This window comes from Ovis aries, chromosome 19, assembly GCF_016772045.2.
Source record: "Ovis aries strain OAR_USU_Benz2616 breed Rambouillet chromosome 19, ARS-UI_Ramb_v3.0, whole genome shotgun sequence".
Classification (NCBI taxonomy): Eukaryota; Metazoa; Chordata; class Mammalia; order Artiodactyla; family Bovidae; genus Ovis; species Ovis aries.
This window is the reverse complement of record NC_056072.1, coordinates 6,129,804-6,147,582: the sequence shown is the minus strand read 5'-3', so window position 1 is coordinate 6,147,582 and position 17,779 is coordinate 6,129,804. Positions and strand designations below refer to the sequence as shown.

At 34.3% G+C, this 17,779-nt stretch overlaps 1 protein-coding gene across 1 annotated transcript in view; it reads right to left on the bottom strand.

Moving 5' to 3' along the window:
- STT3B (STT3 oligosaccharyltransferase complex catalytic subunit B) overlaps positions 1–17,779 on the bottom strand; it is a 100,605-nt gene that overhangs the window by 31,263 nt on the left and 51,563 nt on the right. The window contains exons 2-5 of the mRNA XM_027957941.3: positions 17,199–17,307; positions 13,318–13,605; positions 1,933–1,998; positions 312–411 (exon numbers count right to left, since the gene is read on the bottom strand). Of these exons, the coding sequence (XP_027813742.1) occupies positions 312–411; positions 1,933–1,998; positions 13,318–13,605; positions 17,199–17,307 (563 nt within the window). The remainder of the gene's footprint in view (positions 1–311; positions 412–1,932; positions 1,999–13,317; positions 13,606–17,198; positions 17,308–17,779) is intronic.

Here is a 17,779-nt window from a genome sequence, read left to right as displayed (position 1 = left end):
ATAGTGTGTATATATAATTAATAGTGTGTTTATAGTGTGTATGTATCATTTCCCCAAATTTTAAAAAAAAAGGCTGGTAAATATTGAGACTTATTTTGCAAAAACAAAACAAACTAATTAAGGAAAAATTGATAATAACACACTTCAGTAAAAATGCCTAACCCTCCTTATGAATACAAAAAGGCAAAACACTGTAAAGTTAGCTTTATTACTCATGGGTAATACCAACCAAACAGAAATGTCTGACAATGAAAGAATGTATACGAAACACCTCTTAGAAGTTGACAGATATCAGAAGTCTAATCACTTACCTATGTAGACTCTTTTGCTGTATCTCTGCATCAGTAACAACACAAATACATGCAGTGGAATAAGGTTGATAATAAACACATAACCACCCCAAGCAGAGACCTATGAGTAAAGAAATGCTAAGTTAAATAATTTACATATTTGCTTCTTAAAGTAGATAAATTCTGCCACAAAAGTCTAAACATAAACACTAGGATTTTCAGCAATTTTGAGATGCTTCAAAATAACCTATTTTTTCTATAACATATAAATAACCTACTTTTTGTTTTTTATTGATAATTAAAACAACACAATCCCATAATTCCAATACACTTTTCTATATCCACTGATATCCACTAGAGGAATGGTCAAATTAAACTTATTAAGAACACTGAGAACAGTTTGTGAATTGGCAAGAAAAACACTGTCACAGAGATACAGACTTCAGAATACATATCATAAACTTTTAAAAAGCAAAAAACCCTTTGCTCTCCCCCATTTTTTATGGTAAATACATTACAAGAGACTTCACAGAGAGTAAGAACAATGGAAGTTAACATCAGTCAACACCTCAACTAAAAGGAATACTCTGATGATCTGGATATGCTTTGTGATCCTCAAGATAAAAGGTGCTACCTTGGGTATAAATTTCTTCCTACTAATGGATACAAACCAGGATCCCAGTTTAATGTTTAGCCTGTATCACAAAGCTAGAAAAATTCTATTTATCAGTATGTTCTGGTCTAAATTAATAAAGATCCTAAAGATTATGCTTATTCCAGACCAAAAGAACTTATTATTTTTTAAGAACATTCAATTCAGTAACAATAATAAGGTCTGTCAAGATCAAGTTCTTACATGTGCTCTAATAATGAAAAGCTTGATAGAACCATTTGAATCAACAGTCACCTTAGGAGACTATATGTTAACATACATTCTAACAATGTTTCAGTCATGTGCTATTTTTTCACCAAAGACAACATTCCTCTGGTTGAGCTCCAGTTCTACCTGAAGGACTTCTGGTTATTTCTAAAATTTAAGTCTAAACTTAGAAGAGAGTAAGTTTGCTATTACTGAGCACAACATGCCTAGGACACATTAATTAGGCACATAATATGTCCTAACCTTTAACCACTTTAAAAGGGCCATGGATAATTTGGAAACACAAATTCCATGACATTTGTTTAACAACCAAAAAAAAGTTACCTAAGATTATCATTAGTTTTCAGCATAAGAAAACCATATAGGCTGTGGTGTGAAAACAAAGGCAGGAGATTAAAGAGGTGATACTGAACTCCAATCTTAAGTAACCTGTTGAAAAAATTAGACAAGCAGTTCACAGGTTAACCCATTATTTACAAAACTTTGTACAGCTGAAAGAAAATTTTTGTGTTCACTTGCTTGCAAATATTATGTTTTGGGAGGTTGAGTATTAGTCCTCCATCACCCGTAAAGTAGAAGTCCATACAAGACCCTGAAGATAGGAGTAGGGAAGAAAATGGTAGTAAGGAAAGAGAATGCATGAAATAAGATCTTAAAGACTTCAGGAGAAAGGAAGTGAAGAACTGCCCTGACTGAGAAGGCACTGGTCTAGTTGCCGAAGATTTAGACCTCATGTATTCAGTTTTAAGTATGAAATCTTACCATATAGAAATACGACAAGCAGCAGCACATCGTCCAAAAAACTGACCCAGTTTTTACAGATTTTACCTAAAAAACAAACAAGCAACTGATATAAAAATGTTTATAAATGTTCCTGTTGATTGAAAAAAGGTTAAGTGTTTAGTAAACTTGTATTATAAAAAGCGAAAATTATTCTTTAAAAAGGGTAATGAGATTACACAGATACTTAGATTCACTTACTAACAATGGATAGCAGTCAGACATTTTAGGAGTAGCTTTGATTTTTTTAGCTATGTAGTTTTTAGTAAAAAGAATCATATCAAAAGAAACAATGTATATTTTTCCATTTGTTCTACTTTCTATCTCAAAATGATTAATATCAACAAATTAAGATTTTAAACTAAAGAATAAATTTGTTTAGTAACTCTACATTTTTATATGGCAGGTTTGCTTAGACCTAACACCTTAATCTGTGGTTTTTCTTCATCTGAATGTGACCACCTATATATCAATATTAATTATGAACATTCATTTCTGAAAACAAATTAAGCTGGAAATTTTATGACACTACAATCAACATCTTCATTAAGTTTATATTCTTAAATTTCTAGAAGACCTAATGTCAGTAAAATTCTCAATTACTCTCAAGACAATAGTCTGTAAACAAAGGTTTAAAAAGCTGACAAATGTCTATGGTCTAAAAAGAAACTAATCGAAGAGTTTATATGTTCACCTGAAAGAGCATAATACATCAGCACCTTCAGAAACAGAATTTAAAATTTTAAAAGAATAAGCTCTGAATACTTCTGCCAAGAGCAATGGGTCATCTTTAAGATGAATCAAGTGAGGGTCCTAAAGAAATGATAGACATAAGGCCCATTATAAGTAATCCTATATTAAGAGCTATCTTTATGTCCTGATATGATAGGAAGTTCTACTTAACGGTATTATACAGAGTTTATTTTAAGGAATTCTTATTTTCAAAATGGTCTTCTATTAGTACATTAAAACAAACCACAGGTGACATCAACCTTTGGGGAAATTGTAACAAAAAAGGAAGGGAAAGAGGAAGAAAAGAGAAAACATTCCTAATTCACAGCACTTCGAGCTGCCTGAGACTTCTAAAAGACTATGAAACACTGCTCGGAATTCAGAATTCAGTGTTCCAAAACACTGCTCGGAATACAGTGCACGTGTATGCCAAAATATACTCTGGTCTTCTCCCCCAAACCATGCCAACTTTGAAAAGGTTTCCCTTTGGACAGGGTAAAATAACGGGTCCTATGGGGAGGAGATATGTTAAAATATTTAAATTTTTTAAAGCAAGAAAATTATAATCTGGAAGTTTGTTTTATAACTTTATTCATATACTGAAAGCCACTGAACTGTATACTTTGAAAGACTAAATTTTATAGTATGTAAATTATTTCTCAAAAAAAGTTTGTGCAGTGAAGTTAAAATAGTCCATAATGGGAAACTGCTTATATTAGAAGTGTATGAGTGCTCAACTGTGCCTGACTCTTTGCAGCCCTATGGACTGTAGCCTGCCAGGCTTCACTATCCGTGGGATTTTCCAGGCAAGAACACTGGAGTGGGTTGTTATTTCCACTTCCCAGCCCAGGGATCAAACCCCCATCTCCTGAGTCTCCTGCACTGGCAGGAGATTCTTTATCACTGAGCCACCACCCAGGAAGATTCCTTCCATTAGAAGAGATGATCTCAAATGACTAATATAATGATCTAGAAAAATTTAAGCAAAAACAGAAATAAAATAATAAAAAGAGATACCATGTTCTGAGATGACACTCAGAAGTATTATGCTGTATGAAGTAAGTCAGACATAAAGGGCCACCCCAAACTGTCTGTTTCTATAACATGGCATTCCGGAAAAGAAACTCCCAGAGAGAATACAGACAGAAATCAGATCTGTGATTCCAAGTAATACAGTTTAAGGACAAGGCTGATTACAAAGGCACAGGAAGAAACTTAAAATCCCACAACTATAGGATGCAATGTGGTGAGAAGTATTGTTCTAAGTACTATTCTATCTACATTAGCTCTATTTTTGGTGATAGTAACAATGGAAACAAACATTTACTCATCCCTTTCTGTGTTCTTACAATGTTCTGTACCTTTACATGAATTAGCTTATTTAAACCATATGAGATAAATTTCTTTTTTCACTTTGCAACAGGATTTTATTTTTCCTTTATAGCCATTACAGTGTTTGAAACCTAAAGAAATCATTTTTTCCCTCAAATTTGGATGTGTATAAAAGTATCACTGGTCTTTCATTTTATAACTGATGAAATAGACATGGAGGAGGTTTAAACAACTCCAAGTGATAGAACTGGAATTCAAACAAAGAGGAAGATGATCCAAGAAAAACAAACAGTGAAACAAACTATACGTGAAACTATAATCAAAGACAGCTTTCCAGAAATAAAAATTAACAATATACTGTGTTGAAAGGGTCTACCATTTCCAGGAGTACCAACTTTGGTACATATCTTAGGAAATCTATTACATTTCAATGCTATATAAGTAAAAAACAAAAAACTCATTATTTCTTCAGAAAAAAAAAAAAAGACATATCTTATGAAACACATAAAATTAGGTTAACAGTAAGAAGCAAAATGATGGTAGTACAACAATTTTTTGTTCAAAAATTTCAAGTAAAGAACAAATGACCTAAACCTTTCTATCTAGCCAAACTCACATATGAGACCAGCAATACCATGTATAAAAAAATGTGTAAATGACATTAAAATACAAAATACTATATATTATAAAATATATTACATACTTAATTATATGTAATACATAACAAAAGCCATATACGTAAATTACAGTAAATATACTCAATGGTGAAAGACTGAAGTTTTTCCTCTATGACCAGGAAGAAGACAAAGATGCTTACTTTCACCACCTCTATTCAACACAGTACTTAAGTCCTACTCAGAGCAATTAGACAAGAAAAATAAATAAAAGGCATCCAAATTGGTTGGAAAGAAGTAAAATCACCCTTGTTCACAGATATGATCTCATATGAAAAAAGCTCCCCCATACAAAACGTGCTAGAGCTAATAAATGAACTCAGCAAAACAGCACGATACAAGTCAACACAGAAAAAATAAATAAATAAACCCCACCGCTTTTCTATATACTAACAGATAGCAATGCAAGGAGGATATTACAAAAAATTTCCAACAGCATCAAAAAGAATAAAATCAAACTAATGAAGTAAAAGACTTGCATGATAAAAACTGTAAAACACTGTTTAAAGAAAACAGAAATGGAAACACCCCATGATTATTCATGGACTGGAAGATGACAATACTACCCAAAGTAATCTACAGAGTCAATACGATCCATATAAAAATTCGATGATTTTTTCTTTCCAGAAGTAAAAACCCACCCTAAAATTCATATGGAAACTCAAAGGACCCCTAGTAGCCAAAGGAATCCTGAAAAAGAACAAAGAGGATAAACACCTCCCGATTTTAAAACTTACTCCATAGCTAAAGAAATCAGTGTGGTGTTGGCATGAAGACACATATATACTGAGAGGTCAATGGAACAAAATAAAAAACTCACAGACTTTTGTATATGTGGTCAATTGATTTTCAATAAGGGTGCCAAGTGTTTTCAATGGGGAACCACAGTCCCTTCAGTACACAGTGCTGAGCAAACTGGACATCAATATGCAAAATAATGAAGTTGGACCCTTACCAGCATACACAAAAACTAACTCAAACAGACCTACTGCTAGTAGGAACGTAAAATAGTACAGTTGCTACAGAAAACAATATGGTGGCTTCTCAAAAACTGCAATAGGACTCACCCATGACCCAGCAATTTCACTTCTGGGTATATACCCAAAATAACTGAAAGCAAGGTCTGTAAGAGGTATTTGTATACCCATGTTAGCTAAAACATGGAGGCAACCAAACTGTCCACTGACGAATGGATAAACAAAAGGTGGTATACAGATACAACGGAATATTATTTTCAGCCATAAAAAAGGAAATTCTGACATATGCCACAGCATAGACGAATCTTGAGGACATTACACTAAGTGAAATAAGCAAGCCAGCCAAAAAGAGAAAAAATGTACAATTCCACTTATATGAAATACTTAGGAGCTGTCAAAATCATTGAGACAGAAAGGAGAATGGTGGTGGGTCAGGGGTTGGGGAAGATTAAAATGGGCAGTTAAGGAACACGATGGCGATGGATGGTGGTGACGACTCTGTAACATTATAAATCTACTAAATGCTAAACACTACTGAACTCTACATTTACAAATGGTTAAGATAGTATATTTTATGTTACATATATTTTACCACAATTTAAAAACACACACAAAAAACCCAAAGCAACAACCATGAGATACCACTTCATACCAACAGTCAAGTAAAACAAACGAAAAAAACTAGAGCAGGGGGGAGTTTTGGTGAGGATCAGGAGAAATTAAAATCCTCATACACTACCAGTGGAAATGTAAAAGGGGGAAACCACTGTGGGAAATAGTCTGGCAAATCCCCCAATTCCACTCTTACATTACATGGAAGAAAAATGAAAATATATGTATGTCCACACAAAAACAAGTACACAAATGTGCACTGGCAGTATTACCCCTAATAGTTAATACTTGAAAACAACTCAATGTCCATCAGCTAATGGATTTTAAACATGTGGTATATATACAATGGGTTGAAAGGGAAAGTGTTACTTCCTCAATAATGTCCAACTCTTTTGAGACCCTATGGACTGTAGCCTGCCAGGCCCCTCTGTCTATGGAATTCTCCAGGCAAGAATACTGGCGTGGGTTGCCATTCCCTTCTCCAGAGAATCTTCCCAACCTGGGGATCAAACCCAGGTCTCCCATATTGGAGGCAGATTCTTTACCATCTGAGCCATCAGGGAAGCCATACAATACAATACAATGCAATGCAATGGGTTATTCAACCGCAAAAAAGAAATACTGATACATGTCAAAAATAACAAAGATTATGCTAAGTGAACGTACTGTTTATGTGGATTTTACCTACGTAAAATTTTACCTACAGAATAATAAGTCTTCAACAGAAATTAAAAACTAAGGAATGGGGAGGTTCAAGATTTCCTTAGGGGGTATAAAATGTTCTGCAAGTAAACAGAGGATACCAAAAGCCACTGAACTGTGTATGCGAGACAGCAAAAGAGACACACATGTACAGAATGGACTTTTGGACTCTGTGGGAGAGGGAGAGGGTGGGATGATTTGGGAGCATGGCATTAAAACATGTATACTATCATGTAAGAAAAAAATTGCCAGTCTAGGTTTGATACAGGATACAGGATGCTTGGGGATGATGCTGGTGCACGGGGATGATCCAGAGAGATGATATGGGGTAGGAGGTGGGAGGGGGGTTCAGGATTGGAAACTCATACACCTGTGGCGGATTCATGTCAATGTATGGCAAAACCAATACAGTGTTGTAAAGCAAAATAAAGTAAAAAAAAAAAAAAAAAAAAAAAAAGGTTGAAAGTGAATTTATGTCATGAATTTTGTCTCAATTTCTTAAATTTTTAAATGATGAAAGGTAATTAACATGCCAGTTAAGGCACTACTGCAATGGTTCAGACTCATGCTATTTTTTTAAAGAATAAAAAAACTATTTAAACAGTAACACTTTTGCATTTCATAAAGCATGAAAAAATTTTAAACTATGACAAAATGCAAATGACAGTAATACCTGGGTGATGGTTTCTTTAGTTTTCTATGTTTTTAAATTCCCAACAGATAGAATATATTATTTTAAAATTTTATTACAAAAAGTTTCAAACATACAGTAGAGAATAATAGCCATCCCGACTTCCAAATGCAAATAAAACATATTTGTTCTAGATGATCTTATTAAAAAAAAGTTTTTAACAGACATAGTTGAACCTCCCCCTTCATACTTCCTTAGTATCACTCACCCATACTCAAGAGTAACCACTATCATAAAGTTGGTATATATGATGGATAAATGCCATATTTTTATACTTTTATTATAAATAAGTATAAACTGACAATATACAATATAGTCTGTACTACTTAAAATTACTGTATGTATTCTACCTCAATTTATTTTTCCACTTGGCTTTATACTATCAAGATCCAGCCATACATATTGTCAAAATATATACTTAATATATGTTAAATACTATGTACTGGTTAAAAGACCTCAAAAGATATAGCATACATGTAATAAAAGTACCAGGAGAGGAGAGAAAGAATATTTGAAACAATAACTGATAATTTCCCCTAAATAAAGTCAGAAACCAAACTACAGATTCAGAAAGCTCAAATGTTAAGCAATAAATAAGAACCAACCACACCTAGGCATATCTTTTCCAAACTACAGAAAATCAATAATGAAAAAACCCTAAAAGAAGCCAGAGGTAAAGACACCTTACCTCTAGAAGGGCAAGGATAACGATCACATGACCTCTATTCAGAAATCAGGCAAGCAAGACGAGATTAGAGTGAAATATGTAAGAACTGAGAAAGGAAAAAAAGAAAAAATAATCTAGAAATTTGGGCCTGGTGAAATTATGCTTCAAGACTTTCTCAGATAAATGAAAATTGAGGAAATTTGTTGACAGCAGACTTGTCTTGCAATAAAAGCTAGAAGTTCTTTAACAAGAAGGAAAACAACATAGATCTGAATCTAAAGAAAGGAACAGCATCAAAGTCAGAATAAGTGAAGGGAAATTAAAAACTTTTAGTTTTCTTATTCTTAACTGATTCAACACATAAGTTTATTGAAAATAATACCAACAATGTAATCTATTATGTATGTATTACATATGAAAGTAATGACAGTAATGATACAACGGTTGTTTTGATACTATAAAGTACTCACACTGCCTATAAAGTGGTACATGCAGAGTTCAGATATATAGCAGGTTTAGTTCCAGACCACTACAATAAACTGAACATTGTAGTAAAGCCAGTCATACAAATTTGTTTCCCAAGGAATATGAAAGATATGTTTACACTAAGCTGGAGTCTATTATGAGTTGTTGTTTAGTTGCTAAGTCATGTTTCTTTTGCTATCCCCATGTACTGTAGCCCACCAGGCTCCTCTGTCCATGGGATTTCCCACACAAGAACACTGGAGTGGGTTGCCATTTTCCCTCTTCAGGGGATCGTCCCAACCCAGGGGTCAAACCTGCAACTCCTGCACTGGCAGGTGGATTCTTTAGCACTGAGCCACTTGGAAAATCCCCAATATTAAGAGTACATTATGTGTACTAAAACAACACATAATACTTTAAAGAATACTTTATTGCTAAGAAATGCTAACCATCATCTGAACCTTTAGGGAGTTATAATTGTTTTGCCAGGGTAACATCAAAAATCTGATTACAGATCACTGTAACAAATATAATAATGAAAAAGTTTGAAATATTGTGAGAAAAACCAAAATATGACAGACATGAAGTGAGCAAATGTCTAGTGCTGACAGACTCACTTGATGCAGAGTTGCCACAAACCTTCAATTTGTAAAAATGCAGTATTTGTGAAGTGCATTAAAACGAGGTATGCCTGTATAGTATTCTTTGAAAGTGAACTTCAATCAGCTGTGTATGTCTGCTGCAAACTCTATGGCAACCACTATGAACAGTTTAAAAAAGCATAACTGATGTGCCAGAGAGAGAGAAAGCAGAACACAAGAAATGCACAGTTCAAACCACAAAAGGCAGAAAAAGAATAGAGAACAGGAGTACCAAACAGAAAACAGTAACGTGTGGTAAATATTAAACCAATTATAGTCAAGAATCACTTTGAACGTCAATGGTCTAAATGCACAAATTAAAAAACAAATTGTCAGCGTGCATCAAAAACCAAGACCCAACTATATGCTGTCTACAAGAAACCCACTTTGAATATAAAGATACAGGGCCTCACCTGGTTGCCCAGTGGTTAAAAATTCACCTGTCAATGCAGGGGACATGGGTTCGACCCCTGGTTTGGGAACTAAGATCCCACTGAACCCAAGTGGCATGACTACTGAAGCCTGCCCATCCTGGATCTCGTGCTCTGCAAGAAGTCCATGCACAACTGAAGAAAGCTCACATGCAGCAATGAAGAGTACTGTGTGCCACAATGGAGATCCAGTGCAGCCAGAAATAAATATATTTTTAAAAGATTTTTTAAAAAATTGAAGTATATATAAAGATACTTATACGCAGAGCACATCATGCAAAATGTCGGGCTGAATGAAGCACAAGCTGGAATCAAGATTGCTGGGAGAAATATCACTAACCTCAGATATGTGGATGACACCACCCTTATGGCAGAAAGCAAAGAACTAAAGAGCCTCTTGATGAAAGGGAAAGAGGAGAGTGAAAAAGCTGGCTTAAAACTCAACATTCAAAAAATGAAGATCATGGCATCCAGTCCCATCACTTCATGGCAAATAGATGGGAAAACAATGGAAACAGTGACAGACTTTATTTTCTTAGGCTCCAAAATCACTGTAGATGGTGACTGCAGCCATGAAATTAAGATACTTGCTCCGTGGAAGAAAAGCTATGACCAATCTAGACAGCATATTAGAAAGCAGAGACATTACTTTGCTGACAAAGGTCCATCTAGTCAAAGCTATGGTTTTTCCAGTAGTCATTATGGATGTAAGAGTTGGACTATAAAGAAAGCTGAGCACCAAAGAATTGATGCTTTTGAACTGTGGTGTTGGAGAAGATTCTTGAGAGTCCATTGGACTGCAAGGAGATCAAACCAGTCAATCCTAAAGGAAATCAGTCCTAAATATTCATTAGAAAAAATGATGCTGAAGCTGAAGCTCCGATCCTTTGGCCACCTGATGCAAAGAACTGACTCATTAGAAAAGACCCTGATGCTGGGTAAGATTGAAGGCAGGAGGAGAAGGGGATGACAGAGGACAAGATGATTGGATGGCATCACCAACTCGATGGGCATGAATTTGAGCAAGCTGGTGATGGACAGGGAGGCCTGGTGTACTGCAGTCCATGGTGTTGCAAAGAGTTGGTCATGATTGAGTGAACTGAACTGATAAAGATACATATAATAAAGCCTACCTCAAAGCAAGGAAAGCTATCAGAGATCAAGAAGTGCATTATATAATGAAAAAGGGATTAATTCTCAAAGATAGCAAAACAATCCTTCAAGTGTACATTTCTAACAACAGAGTGTCAAACTACATGAGGAAAAACTGATAGAGCCACAAGCATAAATGGGTAAATCCACTATCATAATTGGAGACTTAAAACCCTTCTCTCAGACAGATGGATCTAGCAGGTAGAAAATCAGTAAGGATAAAGCTAAAACTCAACACCACCACCAATCAACTGGATACTGGCTATGGTGGACATCTAAAGACAAATTCATCCAGTAATAGAAGAATACATATTCTTCTCAAGTCAGCATGGAATATTCACCAAGATAAACAACATCTGGGCCATAAAACACATCATAACAAATTTAATAGAATAAAAGTCATGTAATATGTATTCTCAGCCCACAATGAAATCAAACAAAAAAATCACTAATAGAAAAATAACTAGAAAGTCTCAAAATATATGAAGTTAAACATACCTTCAAATAAGCACATTCAAAAGTCAAAACCTCAAGAGAAATTTCAAAATAGTGCTAAATAAAAATGAAAACACAACTGATCAAAATTTATGGGATGCAGCAAAAAGCAGTGCTAGTATGGACATTTATAGCACTGAATGTAAACAATAGAAAAGATAGATCTAAGACAATTATCTAAGTTTCCGCCTTAGGAACCTAGAAAAAGAAGGGTAATTTAAATCCAAAGTAAGCAGAATTAAGAACCAGGGCAGAAATCAATGAAATTGAAAACAGCAAATTTATAAAGAAAAATCAACAAAACCAAAACTGGTTCTTTGAAAGCTGAACAAAAACCAATAAACCTCTAGGCCAGGCTAATAACAAAAAAAGAAGACACAAATACTAATATTGGAAATGGAAGAAGGAACATCACTACAGATCCCACGGACATTCATTGAAAGGATAATGAAGAAATACAATGAACTCTATGTCCAAAAACCTGATATCCTAAACGAAATGAACCAATTTCTTGAAAGAAAATATCTGCTAATACTCAAACAGAAAGAAACAGAAAATCTGACTAGATCTCTATCTATTAAAGAAATGGAATAAATAAATAATTAACAACATTCCAAAACAGAAAGCACCAGGCCAAGGGGGAGTTCACTTGTGAATTCTACCAAATGATTAAAAAAGAATAAATAAAAATGACAACAATTCTCTGCAATCTCTTTCTGGAAACAGAAGCAGAGGAAATACTTCCTAACTCATTCTACAAGGCCAGTACTGAACCAATAGTAAAAACCAAAGACATTACAAGAAAAGAAAACTACAGACCATTATCTCTCTCATTAGATACAAAATCCTCAACAAGATATTAGGAAATCAAGTCTAACAAGATATTTTAAGAATTATATAGCATGACCAAGTGAGATTTATCCCAAGTACGAAATACTGGTTCAACATTTGAAAATAATGTATTCATGACATCAAAAAGTCAAAGAATTTACATATAGTTACAACTATGTTTAACTATAATTGACCCTTGAACAAGGCAGAGGTTGCAGCAGTGACTACTTCCTTGGCATAAGAAAATCCACATATAACTTTTTAGTAGGGCCCTTATATAATCCTTGGGTCCAGATCTATGGATTCAACCAAATTGTGAAGTACTGTAGTATGTATGTAATAGAAAACAATATATATGTATAAATGGATCTGCACAGTTCAAACCTGTGTTGTTCAAGGATTAATCATGTATCAGTAAAGAAAAAACATTTGACAAAATCCAACATCCACTCATGATAAACTCTCTCAACAAACTAAAGTGTATCTTCTTCAACTTGATAAATAAGATCTATCAAAAAAACCTATAACCAACATGTTTAATAGTGAGAAACTCAAAGCTTTCCCACTAAGAAAAGGAACAAGGCGAGGATCATCTTACTACACCTCTTCAACATCATACTGAAGTACTAGTTAATACAGCAAGACAAGAAAAAGAAACAGAAGGTATACAGACAGGGAAAGAAGAAATAACTTGGCAACAGTAAAATAATGCAAATTTCACACACAGAATTCAACATCCTAAGCCAATGAACCACACTTCAACTTTCTTAAGTAATTTTAACCTCTCTCCCCACTAGTAAAGAAACAACAAAAAAATCAACAGCTTACTTTCTGATAGCCTCTTTTATTAGAGCTGTGACTTATTTGTCATGAACAGTAACAGTTTTCTGCATGCAACTATAATGACAACTTTCAGTAGAAAGTTCATGGGTATTAAGGATAACAAAACACCAAGTGTTACTTACCCACAAGTAATATGTGAACTGAAGTGCAAAAATAGCGATGCCTTCATTATCAAAGGACCCAGCGACTGACCGAGAAATGTAGCCTGGCACAATGGCAATGAAGCAAGCGGCTAACAGCCCTGCACCTTGGTTCCACAGTTCTCTGGTAAGCAGGAAAGTAGATATAGAGGTAAGGCCGCTGAAAGTTGGTGCAAGGAACACACATACATCTCTGATGTGAACTGTTATGTTCAACGTATTTAAAATCCAATGGATAAGGCCAGCTGTTATCATCAACCCTGGGTAAACCTATGGAAAAAAAAAAAAAAAAAGGAAAATTTAATTACAAATATAAGGAGGTAGCTGAAAACACTAAGCTCTTTATTATTAAATAATTAGGTTGAGAATAAGCTCGCACAACAGTTTGCATTCTTTACATACTATAAAATTAAATGTTCTTTTTCAACTGGACACAAAAAATTCTCATATGTAGAAATACATATTTAAGCAAAAGAAGAAAGATCACATTGAATGAAGTATTAAAAGTAAAGATGTTTAATGATGGAACACTGGGTAACTTTATAATTGTCCCCACTAACTCTATCTTTCACTATAAACAGGATTCTAACACATCCTTAAGTATGAGGTTTTAACAATTTTGCCCATACTTGTGTTTAAGGAATTGAGAAACAAACAGAAGATGAAAAAAATTTATGTGCAGTTATTATTTAAGTGATATTTATAAATGATTTCTTCCTCCCTTCAAAGTCAAGATCTGGAAAGTGAACAATTCTAGCTAGGAAAAGGAGGACTAGTTAGTGAATTCAAATATAATATTTTGGAACTCCTCGAAGGTTGACATTTTTACACTTCTTAAAATACTTAACAATGGAAGGCAAATCAACTAGAATAGGCCCAGTTAACAGCTGTACTCCAACCTCTCCCCAAAGGAGGAACATGAAACATTTAAGATCCAACGAACAACAAACAGGACATTAATTCTGAGCTATTTGTGATTAAACTGTGTATTTACATAGCTCTTCCATCCATGGGATTTTCCAGGCAAAAGTGCTGGAGTAGGGTGCCATTGCCTTCTCCGTTTCATCCTTAGCTACATCCTAAAAGATTTTTTCTTTCTCCATCACTGAAACTACAAAGAATGTTATAAATTTACTTCCTGAACCATACTATTTGCAAACTGTCCATGGTCTTTAAACCCACTCCTTTGCTTTTTCTCCATAGCACTTATCACCATTTCACATAGTATTTATTTTACTTATTTACTTACTGTCTATTAAGTAAATACCCTTGGGGACTTTCCTGGTGATCCAGTGATTAAGAGTTCGCACTTCCAATGCAGGGAGCATGGGTTCAATCCCTGGTAGGGCAACTAAGATCCCACATGCTGCATAGCACGTCCAAAAATAAATAAATAAACACTCTCACAGAATACAAGCTCCAGGATAACATGAAAAATTTCCCCAGCATCCAAATAATAATGATAGGCATAAAATAGATGCACAGTATCTATTGAACACATGGAAGGAGAGTGGGGTAAGAAAAGGGGAAAAAGTATGGCAATCATCACCATTCTTAAAAATTAAAATTTCGTTCCATTACATATACAATACCAGGTCCCAAGTAAATAGTTTTACTGACAATATTTTTTTAATGGAAATAAATCTGAAAATATCTAAATATGGTAGACTGAACTGACATACAAAATAATACATAGAAGTATTAGATGAAAAGATCAAGGTATTCTAGACAGACAAAACCACTCACCAACAAAAAAGGCATGTTTAACCTTAAAAGAAAGAGAACCCGGAAGGGAATCCTTCAGGTTCTAAACATAAAGAAGCATTTCAAACTAGGCACTGATACCACGGAAGTCTTTAAAAAAAAAAAAAAAAAACACTCGAGGCCCTAATATATACTTTAGGTACTTGAGGTGGTTGGGGGATAGTTATTGCTCACCACTGAGATTAAAAAAAAGGCCTAATTCCCAGCACAAACCCAGGGCCTGTTTATGAAACTAGATTAATTCTACCCATCCATCAAATGAAACAGTAAGCAACTTCTGCCTTACTTCCAAACCTTTAAATAGAAACAAAACAAGAAATAACTCATTCACCACATGGTTGAGTATGGGTTCCACATTTATACATGCAAGCTCAGTCACTAAGTCATGTCTGACTCTTTGCAACCCCATAGACTGTAGCCAACCAGGCTCCTCTGTCCATGGGATTCTTCAGACAAGAATACTGGAGTGGGTTCCCATTTGCTTCTCCAGGGGACCTTCCCGACCCAGGGATCCAACCTGTATCTCCTATACTGGCAGGAGGGTTCTTTACCACTGAGTAAGCAGGGAAGCCCTCTCCACATTTAAAACAACTTCATGTATAAGAAACATAGACTGAGAACCAACCTCTAAAAACAGTCCTAAACTTCTGAGGACTCCAGCAAAAGGAAGCGAAAAAGATTATTGTAAGGATGGTTCCAAATATCAGGACACTAGGAATCTCAGAAAACCAGCCTTCACTGAGGGTGAATTCCAGATAAAAAGTTATAAACATACCAGGAAACAAACTATAGTAATCAAAGATTAGTACAATAAAATATATGACAGCATTCACACCACAAGCAGTACAGGTAATAGTCATCTACTGCACCTTTCACCCTTCAATACCTTTCTATCAACCTCAGAGGCTATCATGACTATTCTTCTGTATCATTATTCCTATTTACAAAGATAAAAAGATGTCCCAGATTTTATAACATCTCACTATCATGGAGAACATATTCCTTCCAAATGAAGAGGGAACATTTATAAAACCTGGCTATATCTTGGGGCCACAAATCATGACCCAATAAATTTCAAAGGATTAAAATTATAGAATTTGTTTTCTAACATTAATATATTTGAAGTAAAAAGCAAAATAAGATGATGAGGAAATTCTCTTATGTTTAAAAGTTAAATACAGTCCTAAGTAACTCATGAATCAGAGAAAATTATACAGAAATTAAAATACATTTTGACTTGAATGATAATGAAAACACTACATATCCAAACTTGAGCAATGTAGCTAAAACAGTAATCATGAGGCAATTTGAAGCTTCAAAACAAATACATTAGTAACAAAGGAAAGTTGAAAATTATTGAGCAAACTATATCAGGAAACTAGATAACAACATCAAACTCAACAAAGTAGGGGGAAGGAAACAAACAGAAGGTAACACAAGACAAATATTTAATAATCAACAAAGTTTAATGGGTTAAAGACTCTACTAAAATTGATAAACCTCTAACAAAAGTGATCAAGAAAAAAATATTAAATGTATATGTTTCTCCAGTAGGTGCCTTGTCTTTCATTTTCTCTCAAACCATTCTCCTTACATCCCAAATCCTAAAAACATTTTCCTTCCTATCATCCTCTGGATATTATAATTTCCCATAAATTATGAACAATACCTAATCCACCTGGAGTAATCTAAGACAGATTCAGGACCTGGAAAATTAGAATTATCTGACTTCTACATTTTTATCTCCTTCCAAATGTTTTTTTTTTTTTTTTTCAATAAAGCTTCTATAGAACAAAACAAAAACACAAGTAACCTGAATTTAAGAGTGTGACAAGAGCTTCTCCTCCTAACCTTCACCACCTGTCAGAAATAATGGCTAGTATGAGATTACCTCAAAACAGGCTGGGGGGTGGGGGTGTGTGAAGAAGAGTATCAAGAAAAGAGATTTAACAAATTAAATAACAGATAATTAGCCACAGAAAACGTATCAGTTAACTATAAAAAAACTTTTAAGAACTGCCATCACCTTAGTGATGAATGATTTACTCAAATCACTGAAAAAATTTAAGATTAACATGAATAACTGCATTTATACTTACAGTACCACCTACTATTCTTCCTAGTGGATACCATGCTCTTTCATCAAACCAATTTAAAAATTCATAAAACCCATGAGACGCAAGATGATGTGTTGATCTATAGTTAAACCTAGAGAAAATAGGAAAAAAAGAAATGTTATAAAACTTGGTTTACTAGAAAGAAATAGCTCTAGCTTTCTAATACTATACTTTATATTTAACTCTTTATATATAAATCTATGGCTATATATCTTTCATAACAATTTTCCTCAAACCTGAACAACAGGTTATTTTCTAAGAAATTGGCTTATACCTCTAAAAATAACTAAAAACAAAGCCCATTCTCCCGCCAAAAAGCAAGTCTACAAAACTAGTAATGATCAAATTAACATTTGGCCATTGCTTGGGGTACAGATGGTAAATAGCTATGCATCTGAACAAAAAATGTGACGGTACATAAAATTTACCAAATCTTCAAAGATGTCAATGACTCTCAAAAGATTAAAAACCACTAACAGAATACAGCACCAAAATGAAGCTTGTACATTCAATGTAATTGCTTTCAATTCCTGCTTATTTAACGTATATGCAGAATACAGCAT